The sequence below is a fragment of the Phyllobates terribilis genome, unplaced genomic scaffold, assembly GCF_046119375.1.
Source record: "Phyllobates terribilis strain yellow unplaced genomic scaffold, ASM4611937v1 Scaffold_116__1_contigs__length_5312468, whole genome shotgun sequence".
NCBI classification, from domain to species: Eukaryota; Metazoa; Chordata; class Amphibia; order Anura; family Dendrobatidae; genus Phyllobates; species Phyllobates terribilis.
This window is the reverse complement of record NW_027362876.1, coordinates 853,371-878,540: the sequence shown is the minus strand read 5'-3', so window position 1 is coordinate 878,540 and position 25,170 is coordinate 853,371. Positions and strand designations below refer to the sequence as shown.

General features: G+C 44.1%; 1 protein-coding gene across 2 annotated transcripts in view; it reads left to right on the top strand.

Moving 5' to 3' along the window:
* LOC141201464 (uncharacterized) overlaps positions 1-18,976 on the top strand; it is a 31,669-nt gene extending 12,693 nt beyond the window's left edge. Inside the window, exons 2-7 of one of the 2 annotated variants that reach the window (XM_073663456.1) lie at positions 6,310-6,459; positions 6,589-6,756; positions 6,840-6,963; positions 7,047-7,144; positions 8,264-8,354; positions 17,345-18,976. In XM_073663456.1, the coding sequence (XP_073519557.1) occupies positions 6,382-6,459; positions 6,589-6,756; positions 6,840-6,963; positions 7,047-7,144; positions 8,264-8,354; positions 17,345-18,873 (2,088 nt within the window). In that variant the 5' untranslated portion in view covers positions 6,310-6,381 and the 3' untranslated portion in view covers positions 18,874-18,976. Of the gene's footprint in view, positions 1-6,309; positions 6,460-6,588; positions 6,757-6,839; positions 6,964-7,046; positions 7,145-8,263; positions 8,355-17,341 lie in introns of both variants that reach the window. The other variant, XM_073663455.1, reaches the window with a different exon arrangement.
* The last annotated feature ends 6,194 nt before the right edge of the window (positions 18,977-25,170 follow it).

Below are 25,170 nucleotides of genomic sequence, written 5' to 3'. Positions count from 1 at the left end.
GTCACCTTGCTCGCACCTGCCTTTTCATCTTTGCCCATAAATTTTCAATAGGATTGAGAACAGGGCTTTGTGATGGCTACTCCAAAACATTGACTTTGTTATCCCTAAGCCACTTTGTTACTATTTTGGCTGTATGCTTCAGATCATTGTCCATTTGAAAGACCCTTTTTCGTTCAAGCTTTAACTTCCTCGCTAATGTCTTGAGATGTTGCATCAGTATTGCCAAATAATATTCTTTTCTCTTGATGCCATCTATTTTGTGAAGTGCATAAGTCCCTCCTGCAGCAAAACAACTCCACAACATGATGCTGTTACCCCCATGTTTCACAGTTGGGATGATGTTCTTAGGCTTCCAAGCTTCTCCCTTTTTCCTCCAAATGTAACAATTGTAATTATGCCCAAAATTTTAGTTTAATCAAACCACAGGACATGCCTCCAAAAATTAAGGTCTTTGTTCCTGTGTGCATTTGCCAACATTAATCTGGCTTTTTTATGTTTCTTTTGGAGTAATATCTTCTTCCTGGCAGAGTGGCCTTTCAGCCCATGTTGATACAGCACTCATTTCACTGTGGATATTGACACAGTCTTACCAGCTTCCGCCATCATCTTCACATGGTCTCTTGCTTTTGTCCTTGGGTTGATATGCACGTCGGATCAAAAGCACGTTCATCTCTGGGACACAACTCGCCTACTTCCTGAGCGGTATGATGGCTGGACATTCCCATCTTGTTTGTACTTGCGTATAATTGTTTGTACAGATGAATGAGGCACCTTCAGGTATCTTGAAATTGTACGGAAGGATGAGCTGGACTTGTGCAAGTCCACAATTCTCTTCCTGATATCTTGGCTGATTTCTTTAGACTTTCTCATGATGCTACACAAAGAAGCAGTGTGTTTCAGGTGTGCATTAAAATACATCCACAGGTGTGTCTCTAAATAACTAAGATGTTGCCAAAAAACTATCGGAAGCTTCCAAACACATATGTGTAGTGTCGGCCCCCACTACTTCCTCTGGTCTCACCGCAGCATCTTCCCAGGGTGCGTGCACAGATCCCCGGGCACTGTACTCTTAAAGAGGCCGCGCGCGCCGTCCTAAAAAGTCCCCGGCCAGCCCCTATTTAAAGCACCTCCTCCAAAATGGAGGTGCCTGTGCAAAGTTGTGGTTTGTGTTCTAAACACTCTCTCCAGCCCTCAGGTCCCAGTGCTGCCTGTCTATCAGCTGTGTCCACCTGTCAGTCTGCCAGCCAAGCCTGCCTGTTTACCTGCATTGTCTATCAGCCGTGCTCATCTATCGTGCCTGTTTGCTTTGGCCATCAGTCCTGTGGGAGTCGTCTGCTCTCACTAGAGGTCGGTCCCGGTGTGGCACCTGGTCCACCTTCCCGGTCCCTCCTTGGTTCACGGAGTCGATTAAGCCCCCGTGTTAGGCACTTAGTTACGCCCCTCTGGTCCCTCCTCGTATCTCAGCACAGAGGTTCCACCACCCGGACCCGTAACAATATGATCATATGCGCAGTCCTCAATTGTTTAAAGGCATAGTAATCTTAGTGTATGTAAACTTTTGACTTTGCAGTAAGTAATAAATATGCCTTAAAACATTCTCTCACTCTCATTATTCTGGCATTTGACAAATATTAAAAACTATGGTCATCCTAATTGACTTAAAACAGAATAAACCTTTCCAGATTTCATTTCAGATATTGAGAAAAACATGCATACAGTGAAGGAAATAATTATTTGATCCCGTGCTGTTTTTGTAAGTTTGCCCACTGACAAAGACATGAACAGTCTGTAATTTTAAGGGTAGGTTAATTTTAACATTGAGAGATAGAATAGATAGAAAAAAATCAAGAAAATCACATTGTATAAATTAGATAAATTTATTTTCATTTTGCAGTGACAAATACGTATTTGATTCTTCTGGCAAACAACACTTAATGGCTTGGTGGCAAAACCCTTGTTGGCAAGCACAGCAGTCAGACGTTTCTTGTAGTTGATGATGAGGTTTGCGCACATATCAGGAGGAATTTTGGTCCACTCATCTTTGCAGATTATCTCTAAATCATTCAGATTTTGAGGCTGTCGCTTGGCAACTCGGAGCTTCAACTCCCTCCATAAGTTCTCTATGAGATTAACATCTGGAGACTGGATGTGCCACTCCATGACCTTAATGTGCTTGTTTTTGAGCCACTCCTTTGTTGCCTTGGCTGTATGTTTTGGGTCATTGTCTTGATGGAAGACCCAGCCACGACCCATTTTTAATGTCCTTGCAGAGGGAAAGAGGTTGTCACTCAGGATTTTATGACACATGGCTCCATAATTCTCCCATTGATGTGGTGAAGTAGTCCTGTGCCCTTAGCAGAGAAACACCACCAAAACATGTTTCCACCTCCATGCTTGACAGTGGGGATGGTGTTCTTTGGGTCATAGGCAGCATTTCTCTTCCTCCAAACACAGCGAGTTGAGTTAATGCCAAAGAGCTCAATTTTTGTCTCATCTGACCACAGCACCTTCTCCCAATAACTCACAGAATCATCCAGGTGTTCATTGTGCAGGCCCGTCTGAAGTTTGCCATGTGCCTTCTTGAGCAGGGGGACCTTACGGGCACTGCTGGATTTTAAACCTTTAAGGCATAATGTGTTACCAATGGTTTTCTTGGTGACTTTGGTCCCAGCTGCCTTGAGATCATTAACAAGTTCCCCTGTGTAGTTTTAGGCTGATCTCTCACCTTCCTCATGATCAAGGATACCCCACGAGGTGAGATTTTGAATGGTGCCCCAGATAGATGTCGATTGACAGTCATTTTGTATTTCTTCCATTTTCTTACTATTGCACCAACAGTTGTCTCCTTCTTACCCAGAGTCTTACTTATGGTTTTGTAGCCCATTCCAGCTTTGTGCAGGTCTATGATCTTGTCCCTGACATCCTTAGAAAGCTTGTTGGTCTTGCCCATGTTGTAGAGGTTAGAGTCTGACTGATTAATTGAGTCTGTGGAAAGGAGTATTTTATACAGGTGACTATGTAAGACAGCTGTCTTTAATGCAGGTAACGAGTTGATTAGGAGCGTCTAACTGGTCTGTAGGAGCCAGAACTCATAATGGTTTGTAGGGGATCAAATACTTATTTCTTACTGCAAAATGCAAATAAATTTATTTAATTTATACAATGTGATTTTCTTGACTTTTTTTGGGGGGGGGGGGGGATATTCTATCTCTCAATGTTAAAATTAACCTACCCTTAAAATTATAGACTGTTCATGTCTTTGTCAGTGGGCAAACTTACAAAGACAGCAAGGGATCACAATGGGGGGCACCATTGTAGAGGGTGCCAACCTCGTCGGCTAGGCAGTATCAGCTTTGTTTAGGTACAGGATAGGGTAAGGTAGTGACTGTATCAATTATTCAGCAGCATCATTGTTTACATCTGTTTATATACATCCACAACAAGCCATTCAGCTTGTAATTTTGCTAGTTTTAAGAACATATGTGTTGTTAGTCCAGTTTTTAATGCATATATTTAATAAATGTTTAAGATTTTACTTTAGGGAGGTTTTCCCACAGTACTGCCCCCTACACCGACAATATGGTTTCATCCACTCCACCGACTACCCCAGGGCTGATTCATAAATACTCACTTAGCCCCATTCTTGGTGCAGATACTAATGAATCCAGAACCTATGAGATTTTTACCACATCATAGTTGGATAGTTAGAGGCGTATCATCCATAGCAGCAGCCCACCCAGCCACTATGGTGCCCATGAGAAAAACAAGAATTTGAGCTTGGTTTAAATTGGTATACATGCAGCACATAAATGCATGTTTACAATGGCCATTAATCAAAAAAAAACTACAAGAAGAAAACTGATCATAAACCCTGCTGTAAATAAATAAATAAAAACCAAAAGTGATTTTAAATAAAATAGAGTTCTTAGTAACACTGTTCTTGATCAAAAATAGCATGAAAGCTATCCCACCATGGCAAGATGAACGTATTCAGGATAGTCCTACTCTGTCTAATATTAAAAACTTTACAATGTGTCAAAGCCTCAAACTTCTGTGTGTTAATCAGACATGAGATCTAACGTGATACAAGATTACAGTTCAGGGAATACGGGAAACATTCATATAGACGGCCAGTGGTGATGTAGTCAGTGACGGACTCTGGCCAAATATGTTTCTAGAGCCGTAGTAGAAGATGAAGATGTCGTCCTCATGATGAAGTAGTTATTCCTCATGTTACGTGTAATGAATATCTCCTGCAGTACTGATAATGTCCATTCCAGTGTCGGTAAATGAGATGAGAATTAGCAATAAGGAAGATGAGTCTTTGAAAAACGTGTTCAGCTGCTGACTCCAAGAAAGAAACTGCTTGTTGTCTGTGGCCTAAAATATATAGGTTTTATTAGTAGATGTAGAGAAGAAAACTAAATACCGTATGTTTCGGACTATAAGACCACTTTTTTCCTCAAATTTTGGAGGAAAATGGGTGTGCGTCTTATAGTCCGAATGTTGGGGGATGGGGGTGTATATATATGATGTGTGGGGGGAGCGGTAGCGGCGGAGGAGCGGGGCACAGGAGGCAGCCGCCGCCTGCTGCAGCCTACACTGTCCCCGCTGCTAAAGAAAATGAATATTCACTGCTCCCCACGCCCATGGACATACCAGGACAGGGATGTAGGGTGCCATGCATACCAGGACAGGGATGTAGGGTGCCATGCATACCAGGACAAGGATGTAGGGTGCCATGCATACCAGGACAAGGATGTAGGGTGCCATGCATACCAGACAGGGATGAGGGGTGCCATGCATACCAGGACAGGGATTGGGGGTGCCATGCATACCAGTATAGGTATGAGGAGTGTCATGCAGGATAAGCATGAGGGGTGCCATTCATACCAGGATGGAGGGATGCCAGGCATACCAGGACAGGGATGGGGGCCACGTATAAAAGGAAGGGGGGGGGCACATATACCAGGTTGGGGGATATTGTCAGAATTGGGGGACATTACCCCTATGCCAGTGTCAGCAATGTCAACACATTTTTTGCTTACATTTTTTTTTCTATTTTCCTCCTCTAAAACCTAGGTGCATCTTATAGTCCGAAAAATACGGTACTGTAAAATAATATATCTCCTCATATGTTTCTGTGGCATCCCGGTACCCGTTCTACTGCTGCTAAATGAGACAGTTGTAGTGTGATAGTAGACTTGTTCCAGTGTGGGCACTGTGAGTTAGGAGATATAATACATTGCATTGTAAATTGGACTTTCCTGCCATCTACTGGCCAATGTGTGTATATGAAAGGTAAGTGATTCTCCTCACAATAAGCTGCCATAGAAATGGCTGTGAGGAGTCTCCCAGCTCAGTGCTCGCACACTGACTGAGCACTGGTACAAATCAGTAGTGGGGGGTTCAGCCTAATGAAGATATAGGAGACAGACACTATTTCTCACAGAAGAGTTTCCATGCCAGTCCACGCTGGGGGGACATTTTTCTCCACATAATCTCCTTCACAAAAGACAAGCCTCTTCCAGTCAGGAGAGATAACGCTGTTTGTGTGCTCTCTCTCCTGCACGCTGGTTATCCTGTTTGCTTCTAGCCGGACCAGATCCACGTGGCTGCCACACCACCGACTTTTTGTTTAAACCTACCCCCTGCGAAAGGGAACGGTGGGCTAAAAACTGTGAGCACACCCACACTTTAGTGTGTTTCCACGGAGAGCTAATCTGTGAAGGTCCCTCCATCAGTGTAATATTTCTTGGACTACACATAGCATTTCCTCTACTAGCAAGTGAAGAGAACTCTGCTCCAGCCGCCCTGAGAGGCCATAACCTCGCTTGTCTCATGAGGAGAGAACCATTACTTTCATATGCACAAAATACTGTAAACTTTGCCTTCAAGAGAGACTGTACCCCGTTACCTCCTTCAGTAAAATTGTTATGTTTACAAGTTCACCTGCGTGTCTGGCTGCTTGTGATTGCACAAACATCACGGGCACTCCAAACTTGCACCCAGACACCACAACTACAGGAGTGCCCCCCGCCCGGGAGGTCCTATACCATCCACAAGTGCCACCTTCCGCTTTTGACAATTGTTGTGGACACTAGGGAAGTGTTTAGGGGTCCAGCGACCCACTTCAACTACTGTGACATCATTATCTGCTGCCTTTGAGACTACATACCCCAGCTGGCCCTTCTGCAACATCTGACGCCTCCCCAGTGGCCCACCACATTTCCCCTTATTATCTCCAGTAATTGTATTATTACACAGGATATTTATGATGCTACATCGGCTCATCATCTTCTCATTCAGGTCCCTACAATATCCGATCCTCTGAGTGAAGATCTTCTATATAAGAGAATTATCCTTATTGACCCATCAAAGATGGATATGGACAGAAACAAGATGGTGGAGAGGATATTACACCTCACCGTAGATATCCTCTTCCAGCTTACTGGAGAGGTGAGAGATTCTGATGACATCACATTACATCATTCTTATCTATGGGAATAACAGATGGACAGAACTGGAGAGGTGAGGACTCTGGAAATGTCTGTAGTGAGATTTATTAATGTGTCTCTCCATAACCAGGATTATACAGTAGCGAAGAAGACCTCTAGTGAGCGCTGTCAGGACCCTGTGTCTGAGGGATGGGGAAGACCCCTGAGCCCTCCACCTCACCCCCTGATACATGAGGACATCAATGACCAGAAGATCCTAGAACTCGCCTACAAGATGATTGAGCTGCTGACTGGAGAGGTGACACTGCTGGGAATGCTGGGACATTATATAGTAACACTATGAAGGGATCGGAGGAATGACTGTATAATTTTATGTGTCAGGTTGCTATAAGATGTCAGGATGTCGCTGTCTATTTCTCCATGGAGGAGTGGGAGTATTTAGAAGGACATAAAGATCTGTACAAGGACGTCATGATGGAGGTTCCCCAGCCCCTCATATCACCAGGTAACAGACAGGACTAAATACACACGGCCTATAATTATCTGTATGTAAAGAATGAATCCAGTCCCTGTATGTGTTTCCTCCAGATCTATCCAGTAAGAAGACAACACCAGAGAGATGTCCCCGTCCTCTTCTTCTACAGGGCTGTAAACAAGAAGATCCCAGTGTTCCTCAGGATCATCAGGTAGATGGAGAGAAGGTGTCATGAGATCTATAATGTGTAGACAGCTGTGAAGGTCTTGTGCTCAGTCTTGTTTTATCCACCAGTATTATATGTTTTATTCTAGCTATTGAACCCATTCTACGCCCAGGTGGCGAGCATTTTTATTGGTATATGGTCTCCCATGCTGGTATGTGCTGCCCCCCTCCTGGTATTTGTGCTGCCCCCATCCTGTCCCCACCATCCTATCCTGGTATGCATGGCACTCCTCACCCTCAAATCCTGGTATGCATGGCACCCCTCACCCCCAATCCTGGGGTGCATGTCACCCCTCACCCCCACATCCTGGTATGCATGGCACCCCTCACCCCCAAACCTGGTATGCATGGTACCCCCTCAACCCCCAATCCTGGTATGCGTGGTACCCCTCACCCCCCAATCCTGGTATGCATGGTCCCCTCACCCCGCAATCCTGGTATGTGTGGTACCCCTCATCCTGGTATGCATGATCCCCTCATCCCACAATCCTGGTATGCATGGTCCCCTCACCCCCCAATCATGGTATGTGTGGCCCCCTCATTCCTTTCACACTGTACACACATACAAAAAAAAAAAAACAGTTATACTCACCTTTCTTCTCTGTGCTCCAGCGCTTCTGCACCCTGTTCTGCCGGAGGCCAGGGGAGGAATGTGTCGCCGGAGCACTGCGCTGTCCGGCGCCATTTTGCTGAACACACACTGTAAATGTGTCTTCAGTAAAATGGCGCTGGATAGCGCTATGCGCATGCGCCGATCCGACGCCTCACTCCTGCCCCATCTCCGACGAAGAGAGGTGCCGCGGCAACGCTCCTCCCGATCAGGTAAGTATGACGCCGGAGATTGCGGTATGCGTTCAGTACCTACGCATACAGCGATCTCCGGAGCCATACACACCCCTCTTACCTGTAATGGCTGGATGCCTGATTCTTTCTGGAGCCAGACTGCGCATCGCGCATGCGCAGTCTATCGAGGCTTCAGACAGAGACACGCATACCCGGTTATATTATAGACTATTGTAATGAGAACGGTGGAGATGGCAGGATTAGAGCTGATCATAGATGGGACTTCTCCATCTGTCTGTGACTTTTACAATATTTGTTTCAGGGTGAAGATCTGACCCATATTAATACTACAGAGACATATGTGAGGGGTGATGAGCGGTGTAATGAGGAGATTCCTACATCTGACTACCCAGGTGAGTAGTAACCACTAAATGCAGAGAAGTCACAGATTCTTCTGTCACCGGCTGTGGCTGCTTTATCGGTGGTGTAGTCCGGCCATATCACAATCGTGTGATCACCATTTTGCCTCTAGACCAAAATATTCTCCTCCATCCAAAACTGTTCAAACGATTTTGGGCATTGAAAGCCCTTTTCTATAGAACTTACAACCTGCAGGATCCACCTACCCCCTGTTGTCTTCCTAGATCCCTGATATCTTATTGGATGAATCTACCTTCTCTCCCTTCTGTGCTGCTGAATGTGCTCATATGGTCCCTACAAGACCAGGTCCAGTCTTTCTGGCCAAACTTCACTTTTATGATCGATAACATTAAATGTGCAGTGAGGGCCAAGTGTGAATTTCTGTATAATAACAGCAGAGTTTCCCTTTATCCTGACTTTTCAATTTCTTCTAAAACCGACTAACTTCAAACCAGATTGTGATAAACTAAACAGAAAACATTACACCTGTGCCATGATATATCTCTAAGCTGTGCGTGGCTGATGGCTGTAATATACATTTATTCACGCCTACAGGAGATGTGTTGGCTCCAGCCCTGGTTTCATGGATTCACTCCACGTCATAAATTCCATTATGTTTTCAATCCTAAAGAATTCAGATTACTGCACAATCTCTCCTGAAATGGGGGCGCTAATACTTTCTCTACTCTTCTGGTCAGGACTCATAGTAGCTCCAATGGTCCACAACAAATGAGTGCAACTCCTATTTAGTTTGTAGTTCTCCTCTCATACATACATTGTTGTTGAGGATGTAACATAGAATAAAAAAATAAGTTATTTTTTCCAGATTCATTCTGTATGATAGTTTGATTTTGTTTGGATCGGCCGGCCTCACTTATGTCAGTCTGTAACTCCCTGGTAGTCTTTAAAAAAAAGGTCTCCATTGACTCTCCCAGATGCCCGAGATCTAAAATTAAGACATTTTCAGCTCTGCACTATTATAAATAGTTCTCTTTAATAAAAGTATATTTTTTCTTGAATCTCATGTGATAGAAAATATTTATTAGACCTTACAATATTTTAGATGGCCAAGAGCCACCAAGCCGTATACTATAATTACCCCAGAGAGGTTTCACCACTAGTTACTCACAACTTACTGATGGAGACTGTTGAGTTTGATCATTTCAGGGGATGTGTTATTGTCTATAGTCACCGTTTTGCTCATCATCCTTTAACCCCCTCTACATGGATCTGGACTTACACAGAGACCTCTAGGCTTGGGCCACTGTGTTACCTGCTGTTCTGTGGAGTGAGATGGGAAGAAGAATAGTCAGGTAGCCAGGTCAGAACCAGGAGGGCAGAGAAAATACAAAATCAGAAGACGCAAGAGTAGTCCGTAAATGGGCCGAGGTCACAACAGGACACAAATACACAAGCCGGGAGCTGAGTACATAGGACTGACCCAGAGGAGAACAAGGCTGTATCTGGCAGCTTCTGGCAATACGCTTCCAGCTTTAGTAGGGTACGGTGCTTTCCAGTTGGCTGAAGCTGGGAGCAGATTACTCCAGCTGGACAACACACACACCCATACTGCCAGACTGGATGGTACTACTGGTCCCAGCTGGACAGAGCCTGCGCCGCCCAGAGCTTCTGGTCCTGACGTCTCCTCCATCACCAGCGCCGCCTGCAGGATGAATAAGGCGGCTCCTGGTGACTGAAGCAGACGTTGCAGGAGCAGATCCCAGAGGAGATGGGACACACCATTTTTCCTCAGCGCTTTACATACATTATCATCGCTGTCCCCATTGGGGCTCACAATCTAAATTCCCTATCAGTAGTATGTCTTTGAAGTGTGGGAGGAAACCAGAGAAACACGGGGAGAACATACAAACTCCTTGCAGATGTTGTCCTTGGTGGGATTTGAGCCCAGGACCCCAGCGCTGCAAGGCTGCAGTACGAACCACTAAGCTATCGTGCTGCCCTAAGCAGGGCAGCACGGTGAAATCCACATAAAGTGACTCCATTGCTCCATTGTGTAATTTTTAACCCTCAGGGAATTAATCTAAAGGGGTAGTGACTATTTTGATTCTAGCTGCACTTTCCGGATATTAGCATTCAGTTGATGTTGGAGAGTGAAAATTGCAATTATTCCATTTTATTGCCCAACACATAGTGCCCAGATTGTGCTCCAGGAGACACACACCGTAAATTAAGTGGGTTCTTGTCGCTATATTAATGTCAAATACATAGATGCTAAATGTGGTTTGGGAACACTGCAAGGCTCAGAAGCTGAGGGGAGATTTGGCTTTGGGAGATCGGATATTGCTGGATTGGGTTATGGAAGCCATGTTGCTTTTCAAGAGCCTTTATGGAAACCTCTGTTTTTTTCCCTTCTTCCATGACAGCACCACCTGAGAGAGGGTATCCGCTCACCATGGGTACACGCGGGAGTGCAGTGGTATTATGCACCCCGTGGCTAAGCGCGCTGGCAAGTGGGACTTCCGGGGCTGTGCACATGCAGGGCACGTGTCAAGAGCTTGCGATGCACCCTGCTGACGTAGCGTGCTGGAATGCCGGGACCAGGACTACACACGCGCAGGGCGCATGTCAGTTTCTGGCGCACCCTGCTGACGTTGCGCACCGGAATGCTGGGCCATGGGGCTGAGCACACGCACGGCGCGTGTCAGGAAGTGACGCTCCCTGCGTCAAGAGCTGTATTCACCAGAGTAGCAGCAGCAGAAGTCACCAGAGCAGCAGCAACAGCAGCTCCTTCAAGGCCGCAGCAGTGGCAGTCGGACAAGCGGCAGCAAGACCAGCCGGAGGAGCAGGGCAGGTCGCGAGTCCACCACCTCCAGCCGGGAGCGATCATATGAATTGATCCAGCCTCAGTCTCCGGTACCCTGAACGGCAGAGTAGTGAGTGATCTACGTGAAAGTTCACCATAGTAGATGGGTCAATTTTTTCTATGTATTTTATTTTTTAAACTAGGAAAAACCCAAAAAGTGTAGTGCCAAGAGGAATAACAAGGAGTGTGCGCTGTGCGGGGTTAATTTTCCCAGCACTTATACTAAAAAGCTTAGCCAGAGTTGTATCCAAGAAACCATATCAGAGGAAACACCTAATTTTGTTATGGATTTAAAATCTTTAATCCAGACGGAGGTTAGGGACTCCCTAAAGACGTTGGCTACACGTAAAAAGAGTAGGAAGCTGAAACGTCATACATCAGACTCAGAAGAATCTGTAGTATTCCAGGGCAAGGGGAAGTCTTATTTCCTCTCCTAACTACTCGTCATTCTTATCATCATCATCTTCCTCAGATAGCGATACAGGAGGTAGGCCGTGTTTTCCAGTGCAAAACACGGATAAGCTGATTAAAGCCATCAGAACAACTATGGGCATAGCCGATACCAAGACCCCTAGGACTGTTCAGGACATCATGTTTGGGGGTCTGGATCAGAAGAAGAGGTGCACATTGTCCGTCAATGAGAGGATTGTTCATCGACATGGAATGGAAAAGACCTGATAGGAGAGGGCAGTTACCATCAACTTCAAAGAGAAGATACCCGTTTGAGGAAGAAGAATCAACCAGGTGAGATAAAACCCCCAAAATTGACGTGACAGTATCAAAATTCTCTAAAAAAAAAAATCCACCCTGCTGTCTGAGGATTTAGGAGCTTTCAAGGATCCTCTTGATAAAAAAGCGGAAACCTTATTAAAACGAACCTGGGAGTGACCAGCGTGAGCATTGAAACCGGCAGTCGCAGCCACTTGCACAGCCAGGTCAATGATGGTCTGGTTGCAGCAGCTAGAAGACCAGATTAAAGGGGACATTCCAAGGGAAAATATCCTGGCCAGTCTTCCGCTAATGCAGGGGACGGCTGCCTTCCTCGCGGACGCGTCGGCAGATTCAGTAAGGCTGGCCGCCAGATCAGCGAATTTATCCAATGCAGCTTGCAGAGCTCTGTGGCTCAAGAGCTGGTCAGGTGATGTACAGTCTAAGATGAAACTGTGTTCAATCCCGTGTGAAGGGGAGTTTCTTTTTGGCAAAGCTCTGGATGACATACTGCTTAAAGCCGCAGATAAGAAACACTGGTTTTCCAGTGTGTTGATGCCTCAGTACAAGACTTCCTTTCGTAAAAGGAAGTATAGCATAGGTACATTTTCCAGAGACCAGGTCAGATGGAAGGACGAGGAGTGGAGGCTTCATGTTCGGAGGTCCTTCCTCTGAGAACAGAAAATCCCCTAAGTGATGGGCCTCCCCAGGTAGGAGGAAGACTGTCCCACTTCCTGCCTACCTGGGAAAAAATTACATCCAGTGCCTGGATATTAGGAATTATAAAGACAGGACTGAGACTGGAATTCAGATCCATTCCCCTGCAGACCTTCAGGATTTCGTCTCCCAGGAGGCCCAGAGCGCAAACAGCCCTGGAGCAAGAGGTATTAAACCTAGTGGAAAAGAAGGTTCTGAGAGAGACTAATAAGCGAGCAGGGGAAAGGATTCTATTCGCCCCTGTTTCTGATAAAGAAGCCAGAAGGCTCCTTTAGAACCATAATCAACTTGAAGAGCCTAAACAACTTTCTAATCTACAGACCCTTCAAGATGGAATCTATAATATCAGCCATAAAGGTGTTGTTCCTGGGTTGTTATATGAGTGTCCTTGACCTGAAGGACGCCTATTACCACGTCCCAATCCATACAGGATACCAGCGGTATCGGAGAGTAGCTGTGTATATCATCAATCATGTGAGGCAATTTCAGTTCACAGCTCTGTCCTTTGGCCTCTCCATGGCTCCAAGAATCTTTACGAAGATCATTCTGGAGGTCATGGCGCATTTGAGAGAACAAGATACTCTAGTTGTCCCTTACCTGGACGACTTCCTGGTAGTAGGCAGGTCAATGCGAGTTTTCAATGCTCTCTTGATAAGAGTCAGAGCCAGCCTGATCAATCCTGGATGGATACTGAATCTAGAGAAGTCAAGCCTGGAGCCTCGGAAGGTTCCGTCTTTTTTAGGGCTTATCTTGGACTCAGAGGGATAGACTTGTCTGTTATCAGAAGACAAGAAAAACAGAATTACGTCCCTAGCCTCAGGAGTAGTCAGGAATCCATCCAAGCAATGTCTCTTTTAGGTACAATGACATCATGTATCCCAGCAGTTCAGTGGGCTCCGATACACTCCTGATATCTGCAGCAAGATATCCTAGCAGCAGAGAAACAACTCAGGGGACACTTAGACAGGAAGATGACACTTTCCAATACAGCCATCAGCTCAATCGCATGGTGGCTGGATCGGGAGAACCTGTCACAGCGAGTTCCTTGGTCGTATCAGGTCAGGGACATAATTACAGCGGACTCAAGCTCAGATGGCTGGGAGCACATCTGGGAGATCGTGTAATACAAGGAATCTGGTCGGACAGCAAGAAAGCCTTCTCCTCAAAACATGAAGGAGCCGTCGGCGGTAAAGAATGCTGTGATGAAGTTCAGTTCCCAACTACAGGGACAACACATCCGAATTATGTCCGACAACAGGACAACAGTTGCCTATGTCAATCATCAGGGGGGCACGAGATCCTGACCTCTCATGTTAGTGAAAGATCAGATTCTACAGTTTGCAGAACAACATGAATTTATGCTCTCGGCTCTGCAAATAAGAGGCAAAGAAAACTAAAGATCAGATTCTCTGAGTCAGAATATACTGAATCAGGGCGAATGGGAGCTGAATCCAACAGTATTCCAGCAAATTGTGGATTGCTGGGGTCAATCAGAAATAGATCTTTTCGCAAACAAACGAAACAGAAAAACAATGATCTTCTGCTCCTTAAATCCAAAAGAAAGACCCTATGCATTAGATGCATTAAAAATACCCTGGAGCTTTGGCCTAGCCTATGCTTTCCCCCCACTAATGTTAATGCCAACGATTTTGAGGAAGATCCGAGAGGAGCAGGCAAGGGTCATACTAATCGCCCCATTCTGGTCCAAGAGACCCTGGTTCACCTGGATAAAGAGGATGTCCCAGTCAGATCCATGGGTCCTTCCAGATGCTCCAGATCTCCTTAAGCAAGGCCCAGGCTTCCATCTTCAGAGGTTGGGAATTTGATGGCCTGGAGTTTGAAAGGTCGTTACTAATCCAGGAAGGGTTTTCCCCAGGTCTAGTCACTACTCTGCTCAAAAGCAGTGTGACGACTAAGATCTATGGTAGGAATTTTGACCATGTCCTATCTATTTCGGCGCAGTCAGCTAAGGTTAAAATTCCTATAAAGCTATTCTGGAATTTCTTCAAAGGGTCTTAGATATGGGGTTGGCTACCAGTACCCTTTAGGTACAAGTATCAGCGCTTGGAGCTTTATATAACTATAATTTGGCAGCAGATAGATGGGTTATCAGGTTTAAAAAGGCGTGCAATAGATCCAGACCTATTGCTACCCCGAGAATGCCTCCCTGGGATCTAAACCTGGTCCTGGAAGCCCTGACTAAGTCTCCTATTTGAGCACTTAGGAAGCGTGACAGAAAGAACTCTCACTCTGAACACAGTGATACTGATAGCGCTAACATCAGCCCGTAGAGGTAGTGACTTACAAGCTCTGTCAGTAAATCATCCTTTTACACAGGTCACTGTAGATGGAGTTACATTAAGACCAGACCCGGCCTATTTTCCGAAGGTGGCCTCCACAGAACACAGGAGATCATTCTCCCCTCATTGTATCCTAACCCAAAAGATTTAGAGGAGCAGAGGCTTTATACTCTAGATGTTAGACTGTTTTGGTTCAGTATTTGGAGGTAACAAGGCCTTGGAGGAGAAGTGATGCTGTATTTGTCTCCTTTCAGCGAGCTAGTAAGGGACTTAAAGTTACAAGGGGAACTATAGTTAGATGGATCAGGGACGCCGTTAGCTTAGCATATTTCCCTAGTAATGTGCCGGTTTCAGAGAACCTGAAGGGCCATTCCACAGAGCTGGTGCAGCCTCCTGGGCTGAGAAGGCGGAAGTGTCCATTGATAACATATGTAAGGCAGCAACATGGTAATCTCCTTCTACCTTCTATAACCATTACCGGCTTGATCTTTCTTCATCTGCTGATCTATCCTTTGGGAGAAAGGTGTTGCAAGCGGTGATCCATCCCTAAGGTGTCTGTTCTATATAAATCTCTCAGGTGGTGCTATCGTAGGAGAAGGGGAAAAAAATCATAGTTACCTAACGGGATTTTACAGAGCCCATGACAGCACCCTTATATTCCCCCCCTTTTTTGATCACTTATGGTGTTCTCCATATATGGATGTATAGTGAGAAATGTTTTATTGGTGGTAGTTGTGTACTAACATACTGTCTGAAGGTCCTCTCATGCTCTAAAACAAAACTGATGTGGAGGAGAGGTACCGCCTTTTTTATGCAGCAGGTTTCCTGTCCTGGGTGGGCGGATACCATCTCTCAGGTGGTGCTGTCATGGGCTCTGTAAAATCCTGTTACCGGTAACTATGATTTTTTTCCAATTACAGACGATGGACCTGAGTGGGGCTTGTTGTTTGTGAGATGAGTAGAAGTTTTTATTGGTATTATTGATGCCTACATAATTTGGTGGCTTTTTATTCCATATTTGAGAGGCAGAATGAACAAACAGTTGAAAACCACGCTCTACTGGTTCATCCTATGAGGTTTTCTATTAGATTTTGAAATGTCAGTGTCTTGGTGAATAATTAATTCAATGTATTTACCGTATTTTTCGGACTATAAGACGCACTTTTTTCCTCCTTTTTTTTCTCCTATGCCCTCTGTTAAAGGGCTTGAATATTCAACCTCTCTCCACGCCCATGGGCATGGGGAGGGGGTGAATATTCATGCCCTTTAATGAGCGGGCACAGGAGATAGCCAGCAGCCGCAGCGCGGCTCCGCTATGTGCCGGCTATGAAGTAGAGTGAAGTCACTGCTCCCCGCGCACACAGTCCCGGCGTGGGAAGCAGTGACTTCCAGCAGCTAATCTCTCCTTGTGAGCCGCGCATGGCAGTGACGTCATGCACGGCTCACATGGAGAGATCAGTGCAGGCAGACAGGATGCAGCGCTGGAGGAGAGAGAAGAAAGGTGGGTAGGAGTGTTTATTTTTTTTTAATGTGCAGCATGATGGGGATTAGGGGTGCCATGCATATTAGGATAGGGATTAGGGGTGCCATGCATACCAGGACAGGGATTAGGGGTTCCATGCATACCAGGACAGGGATTAGGGGTGCCAAGCATACCAGGACAGGGATTAGGGGTGCCAAGCATACCAGGACAGGGATGAGGGGTGCCATGCATACCAGGACAGGGATGAGGGGTGCCATGCATACCAGGATAGGGATTAGGGGTGCCATGCATACCAGGACAGGGATGAGGGGTACCATGCATACTAGGACAGAGATAAGGGGTGCCATGCATACCAGGACATGGATTAGGGGTGCCATGCATACCAGGACAGGGATGAGGGGTGCCATGCATACCAGGACAGGGATGAGGGGTGCCATGCATACCAGGACAGGGATGAGGGGTGCCATGCATACCAGGATAGGGATGAGGGGTACCATGCATACTAGGACAGGGATGAGGGGTGCCATGCATATCAGGATAGGTATGAGGGGTGCCATGCATACCAGGATAAGGATGAGGGGTGCCATGCATACCAGGATGGAGGGATGCCAGGCATACCAGGATGGGGATGGGGACCACGTATAAAAGGAAGGGGGCGGCATATATACCAGGATGGGGGATATTTTCAGAATTGGGGGCCATTACCCCTATACCAGTGTCAGCAGAAGACCCCCCTCCCCCTTAAAAGTGCATCATGACCACATTTTTTGCTCAAATTTTTATTTTTTTATTTTCCTCTAAAACCTAGGTGCGTCTTATGGTCCGGTGTGTCTTATAGTCCGAAAAATATGGTACATAGCTTGCCATTATTATAGACAGTTTAAGTAGAAATTTAAAAAAATAAAATCCAAGGATATTTTATTGAAAAATAATAGATTTTTATCTTAGCAGATGACTGTACCTGGAGATCAGAAGGACAGCTGACATCTTCAATTTTTAAATCAGAAGATCTTGAGATCCCACAGGATACAATTGAAGTGAATGCCATTACTCCAGATATACCATCATCCCTTCACAGCAAAGATTTGTCATCTGATTCTTTGAAACAGGTCCTGTCTTCTGATTCATTACCAACTACTAAGGAAAATCATAGTCACAAATTAAGCATTAAAAAACAAACTGATCCTAAAGCAAAGAAGACATTTTTAGAATATGGAAATAGTTTTCCTCTCGAAAAATCTTTTCCTAAACATCAAAAAATTCACACAGCCGAGAATAGATTTTCTTGTTCCAAGTGTGGGAAATATTTTAACAAGAAATCAGATCTTGTTAAACACCAGGGAACTCACACAGGGGAGAAGCCTTTTTCATGTTCAGAATGTGGGAAATGTTTTACAAAAAAATCCAATGTTGTTAAGCACCAGAAAACTCACACAGGGGAGAAGCCATTTTCATGTTCAGAATGTGAGAAATGTTTTTACCAGAAATCATATTTAGTTAGTCACCAGAGAATTCACACAGGGGAGAAGCCTTTTTCCTGTTCAGAATGTGAGAAATGTTTTTACCAGAAATCAGATTTAGTTATTCACCAGAGAATTCACACTGAGAAGAAGCCTTTTTCATGTTCAGAATGTGAGAAATGTTTTAACCACAAATCAAATTTTGTTAGGCACCAGAGAACTCACACAGGGGAGAAGCCTTTTTCATGTTCAGAATGTGGGAAACGGTTTAACCAGAAATCAAGTCTTGTTAAACACCACAGAACTCACACAGGGGTGAAGCCTTTTTCATGTTCAGAATGTGGTAAACATTTTGAACAGAAATGCAATCTTGTTAAACACCACAGAACTCACACAGGGGAGAAGCCTTTTTCATGTTCAGAATGTGGTAAACATTTTAAACAGAAATACAGTCTTGTTATACACCAGATAACTCATACAGAGGAGAAGCCTTTTTCATGTTCAGAATGTGGGAAATATTTTACACGAAAAGCAGCTCTTAATAAACATCAGAGAAGTCACACAAGGGAGAAGCCTTTTTCATGTTCAGAATGTGGTAAACATTTTAAACAGAAATACGGTCTTGTTATACACCAGATAACTCATACAGAGGAGAAGCCTTTTTCATGTTCAGAATGTGGAAAATATTTTACACGAAAAGCAGCTCTTAATAAACATCAGAGAAGTCACACAGGGGAGAAGCCTTTTTCATGTTCAGAATGTGGTAAACATTTTAAACAGAAATACGGTCTTGTTATACACCAGAGAACTCATACAGAGGAGAAGCCTTTTTCATGTTCAGAATGTGGGAAATATTTTAAACCGAAATACAGTCTTGTTATACACCAGAGAACTCATACAGAGGAGAAGCCTTTTTCAAGTTCAGAATGTGGGAAATATTTTACGCGGAAAGCAACTCTTAATAAACATCAGGGAAGTCACACAGGGGAGAAGCCTTTTTCAAAATTAAATTTTTATTGAAAGATTAAATAATTTTCAATTACAAAAATGCAAAAAACAAACAAAAAAAAAACGATTAACCAGGACAATATCAGCATCAGTATATCATAGAATATACAGTTATGTCCATATATATTTGGACAGAGACAACATTTTTCTAATTTTGGTTCTAGACATTACCACAATGAATTTTAAACAAAACAATTCAGATGCAGTTGAAGTTCAGACTTTCAGCTTTCATTTGAGGGTATCCACATTAAAATTGGATGAAGGGTTTAGGAGTTTCAGCTCCTTAACATGTGCCACCCTGTTTTTAAAGGGACCAAAAGTAATTGGACAGATTAAATAATTGTAAATAAAATGTTCATTTCTAGTACTTGGTTGAAAACCCTTTGTTGGCAATGACTGCCTGAAGTCTTGAACTCATGGACATCACCAGACGCTGTGTTTCCTCCTTTTTGATGCTCTGCCAGGCCTTCACTGCGGTGGTTTTCAGTTGCTGTTTGTTTGTGGGCCTTTCTATCTGAAGTTTAGTCTTTAACAAGTGAAATGCATGCTCAATTGGGTTGAGATCAGGTGACTGACTTGGCCATTCAAGAATATTCCACTTCTTTGCTTTAATAAACTCCTGGGTTGCTTTGGCTTTATGTTTTGGGTCATTGTCCATCTGTAGTATGAAACAACAACCAATCAGTTTGGCTGCATTTGGCTGATCTGAGCACACAGTATGGCTCTGACTACATCAGAATTCATTCGGCTGCTTCTGTCCTGTGTCACATCATCAATAAACACTAGTGACCCAGTGCCACTGGCAGCCATGCATGCCCGCGCCATCACACTGCCTCCGCCGTGTTTTACTGATGATGTGGTATGCTTTGGATCATGAGCTGTACCACGCCTTCGCCATACTTTTCTCTTTCCATCATTCTGGTAGAGGTTGATCTTGGTTTCATCTGTCCAAAGAATGTACTTCCAGAACTGTGCTGGCTTTTTTAGATGATTTTTAGCAAAGTCCAGTCTAGGCTTTTTATTCTTGATGCTTATGAGTAGCTTGCACCGTGCAGTGAACCCTCTGTATTTACTTTCATGCAGTCTTCTCTTTATGGTAGATTTGGATATTGATACGCCTACCTCCTGGAGAGTGTTGTTCACTTGGTTGGTTGTTGTGAAGGGGTTTCTCTTCACCATGGAGATTATTCTGCGATCATCCACCACTGTTGTCTTCCGTGGGCGCCCAGGTCTTTTTCCATTGATGAGTTCACCAGTGCTTTCTTTCTTTCTCAGGATGTACCAAACTGTAGATTTTGCCACTCCTAATATTGTAGCAATTTCTCGGATGGGTTTTTTCTGCTTTTGCAGCTTAAGGATGGCTTGTTTCACCTGCATGGAGAGTTCCTTTGACCGCATGTTTACTTCACAGTAAAAGCTTCCAAATGCAAGCACCACACCTCAAATCAACTCCAGGCCTTTTATCTGCTTAATTGAGAATGACATAACGAAGGGATTGCCCACACTTGTCCATGAAATAGCCTTGGAGTCAATTGTCCAATTATTTTTGGTCCCTTTAAAAACAGGGTGGCACATGTTAAGGAGCTGAAACTCCTAAACCCTTCATCCAATTTTAATGTGGATACCCTCAAATGAAAGCTGAAAGTCTGAACGTCAACTGCATCTGAATTGTTTTGTTTAAAATTCATTGTGGTAATGTCTAGAACCAAAATTAGAAAAATGTTGTCTCTGTCCAAATATATATGGACCTAACTGTAAGTATAACGTCATGCTGGCAACCCATGACCTAGAACGCAAACCCAGCTTTCTGACACTAGGCACTAGATTGCCACACAAAATCCTTTGGTAATCTTCAGATTTCATGATGCCTTGCACACAGTGAAGGCACCCAATGTCAGAGGCAGCAAAACGACTCCAAAACATCTTTGAACCTCCACCATATTCCACTGTAGTTACTGTGATCTTTTCTTTGTAGGCTTCATTCTGTTTAAACAGTAGAACGAAGTGTTTTTTACCGAAAAGCTCTATACTGGTCTCCTCTGTCCACAAGACTTTTCCCCAGAAGGGTTTCAGCTTACTCATGTACATTTTGGCAAACTACAGTGTAGCTTTTTTATGCCTCAGTGTCAGCAGTGGGGTCCGCCTTATTCTCCTGCCATAGCGTTTCATTTAATTCAAATGTTAATGGTTAGTTCACGCTGGCACTGATGCACCCTGAGCATGCAAGACAGCTTGAATTTCTTTGGAACTTTGGTGGGGCTACTTATTCACCATCTGGACTATCTTGCGTTGCAACCTTTCGTCAATTTTTCTCTTCTGTCCACATCCAGGGAGATTAGCTACAGTGACATGGGTTGTAAATGTATTGATTATGTTGTGCACCATGGACAAAGGAACATCCGGATCTCTGGAGATGGACTTGAAAAATATCAAGAATTTCAAGATTAGAACAATTTTGGTTCTCAAGTCCTCAAACAGTTCTCTTGTTCTCTTTCTGTTCTCCATGCTTAGTGTGGCACACGCATGCACACTATGCAAAGATTGAATCAACTTCTCCCTTTTTATCTGGTTTCAGGTGTGATTTTCATGTTGCCCACACCTGTTACTTGCCACAATTGAGTATGAACGAGTTTCACATGCTTGAAACGAAGTTGTTTACCCACACCCCACAATTTTGACAAAAGGTGGCAGCAATTTTGACCGGCCCATTTTTGGTGGTTTTGTGTGAAATTATGTTCACTTTGCCTTTTTTTAATCTGTTTTTTTTTGTTCTTCCTATACACATAAAGGAAATAAACATGTATAGCAAAATGTGTAATTGCAGTAATTTTCTGGGAGAATTACTTCATTTTTTGGAACAATTTTAAGGAAGCCAACACTTTGACCATGACTTTTTTTTGTTGCAGCATTTCATCCTCTACATGTTCAGCTATATTAGAAGGCTTGTAGCAAACTCCAATTAGCAGCGTTCCATTATTGGCATTTCCATGTACATTTACCCATACTGACTCTACATTGTCGAAGCTCCACTCCAATGTCGTCATTTAGCACAGGTCTTAAGTTGGATTTAATGAAAATACCCACCCCTCCACCTTTTTTTCTTTCCTAACCTTTTGAATGTAGTGTAACCCTCTATGTTTGTCACTCAGTCATGGCTTTCTAGCCAGGTTCCTGTAATGCCCACCACATCGTAATCTGTGGCTGACATTAGGTTTGTTTGCAAGACCTCTTGCATTTGCCAGCAGACATTTACTATTAACTATTTATTACTCCTACTTGCCTCCTTACTTTCCTTGAATGTCCCAGCCCCCTAAATCCTCATTGACCCCTACTGTCTCTCTCTCTCTCTGTCTACTCTATGCCCTTATTTGCACAAAAAAACCTCCCTCCTCACAGATCCTAGTTTAAAAGCTCCTCCATCCATCTGACCATTTTTCACTGCAGCACATCTGCACCCTCCCAGTTGAGGTGCAGTTTGTCCTTATCGTAGAGCCTGTAGCCGACAGAAGCAGGCCCAGTTCTCCATGAACCCAAACCCTTTATCCTGCAACTTATTTATCTCCTTAAGTTCCCTCTAACTTTCTAGTGACGCTAGTGGAATCGGCTGTATTTCTGCAAACACTACCTTGGATGTCCTGTACTTCAGCTTCTCTCCTAATTCCCTGTGATCATTTTTAAAGACCTTCCACCTTCCTCTAACTTTGTCATTGGTACCAATGTGTACTGCTGCACAATCTTTCCACTTAACGAGATGGTGCAGACAGCGCCTGACCCACCTGGAACTAAGAACTCGCTCTACCTCATACTCCCAACACCCTTCCAAATCCACCTTATTTATGTCTTGAGGTCCCCTCAAATTTTTTTAAAAGAGAAGAATGGAAAGAATTATGATTTTCCAGGTAATAAGAAGTTGCAACTTAACTGTCACATGATTTAAATTTGTAATAATTTTATAAGGACCTACAAATTTAGGTGCAAACTTTCTATATGTGACCTTTAAGCGCAGATATTTTGAGGACAACCACACAATATCCCCCACCCTAAAGACAGAAGCTTTCCTACGTCTGCAGTTAGCACCACTTTTGGCCTGGTCACTAGCTACCAAAAAGACCCTTTTGTCCTCCCTCCGGACCTTAATTAGTTGGGGACAAAATCTCTCCTCCACTGGCAGGGATGATTGTAATCCTGAAATATTCCCAAACTCTGGATTAAAACTACAGCAGCTAAAAAAAAGCAAGGTCCCGGTAGCCTTTGAGGAACGGTTATTTAGAGCACACTCGATAAGGGGCAGAAATTCCACCCGGTCTTCCTGATTTGAGGAGACAAAACATCACTAATACTGCTCTATTTCCTGGTTCATCCTTCTGGTTGACCATTAGTCTCGGTATGATAGACTGAGAGAAAAAAGCAGCTTATTACCCAATCTGGAGCAAAAACTAGCCAGAAATTGAACCCCTGAATGAAAAATTATATTTTTGGGAACACCATGAAATTTAATCTATGAGAAATGAACAAAGTTGCTAAGATCCTAGCTGTTGGCAACTTTTGAAGCAGGACCAAAAGAACCTTTTTGCTCAAACGGTCCACCACCACCCACACGACAGTAATACCACCAGAGTTAAGCAAATCATTGACAAAGTCCATGGACAAGTGGGTCCAGGGCTGCAACGAAACATCGTTAGGGAAGAGATAACCCACTGAGCTTGATGAGAGGCTTTAGCCCTGGCACAGACTTTGCATTTCCAAACATACTCTCCAATATCCTTAAGAGCATTCTGCCACCAAAAGGACCTAGAAAGAGATCTCCAAGTGGCAGACGAACCCGCGTGCCCAGCTAAAACGGAATCATGTTCTTCATTAAGAAGATGTACATGTAAAGAGGGCAATACATAAAGCTTGTTCATAGGTAAACCTTCCTGAGCATCCTGAATGCGCTGCCTAAGATCTTCACCCACTCCTCTGTGACTGGAGAGGTGGATGGCCGTATATGACCCTTAGGGCTCATACCCATATGTGTGAAAAACGTTTCGATATCTGGACCGGAAAATCGGATGAGTGTCATGCGATTTTCATGAGGACAATGCGATTTTTCACATCTAGCATCCATATGACATCCGTATGCAATGCATTTTGCTTTCTCTGCAACTATTATTCGATAATCATTTACAGTGTTATATGCTACAGAATGGTAATGTATCCGTAAAAATTGGATGCCATATGGATGGTCCGTGTGCCATCCGTTTTTTTTTTCTCGCACCCATTGACTTGCATTGGCGAGTCTTGTCCGATATATGTGGCAAATTGCAGCATGCTTCGATTTTTTGTGCAGATGAGCAGGGACTCATAGATTAACATTGATCAGAGTGCAATCCAATTTTTTATCGGATTGCACTCATCCGTTTTTCACGCAGATGAGTATGAGCCCTATGCAAGAAAAACAGACTAGAGCAATCCGATAAATCGGATTGCACTCTGATCAATGTTAATCTATGAGGTACAGTACAGACCAAAAGTTTGGACACACCTTCTCATTTAAAGATTTTTCTGTATTTTCATGACTGTGAAAATTGTACATTCACACTGAAGGCATCAAAACTATGAATTAACACACGTGGAATTATATACTTAACAAAAAAGTGTGAAACAATTGAAAATATGTCTTATATTCTAGGTTCTTCAAAGTAGCCACCTTTTGCTTTGATGACTGCTTTGCACACTCTTGGCATTCTCTTGATGAGCTTCAAGAGGTAGTCACTGGAAATGGTCTTGCAACAATCTTGAAGGAGTTCCCAGAGATGCTTAGTACTTGTTGGCCCTTTTACCTTCACTCTGCGGTCCAGCTCACCCCTAACCATCTCGATTGGGTTCAGGTCTGGTGACTGTGGAGGCCAGGTCATCTGGCGTAGCACCCCATCACTCTCCTTCTTGGTCAAATAGCACTTACACAGCTTGGAGGTGTGTTTGAGGTCATTGTCCTGATGAAAAATAAATGATGGTCCAACTAAACGCAAACCGGATGGAATAGCATGCCGCTGCAAGATGCTGTGGTAGCCATGCTGGTTCAGTATGCCTTCAATTTTGAATAAATCCCCAACAGTGTCACCAGCAAAGCACCCCCACACCATCACACCTCCTCCTCCATGCTTCACGGTGGAACCAGGCATGTAGAGTCCATCCTTTCACCTTTTCTGCATCGCACAAAGACACGGTGGTTGGAACCAAAGATCTCAAATTGGACTCATCAGACCAAAGCACAGATTTCCACTTGTCTAATGTCCATTCCTTGTGTTCATTAGCCAAAACTTGTCT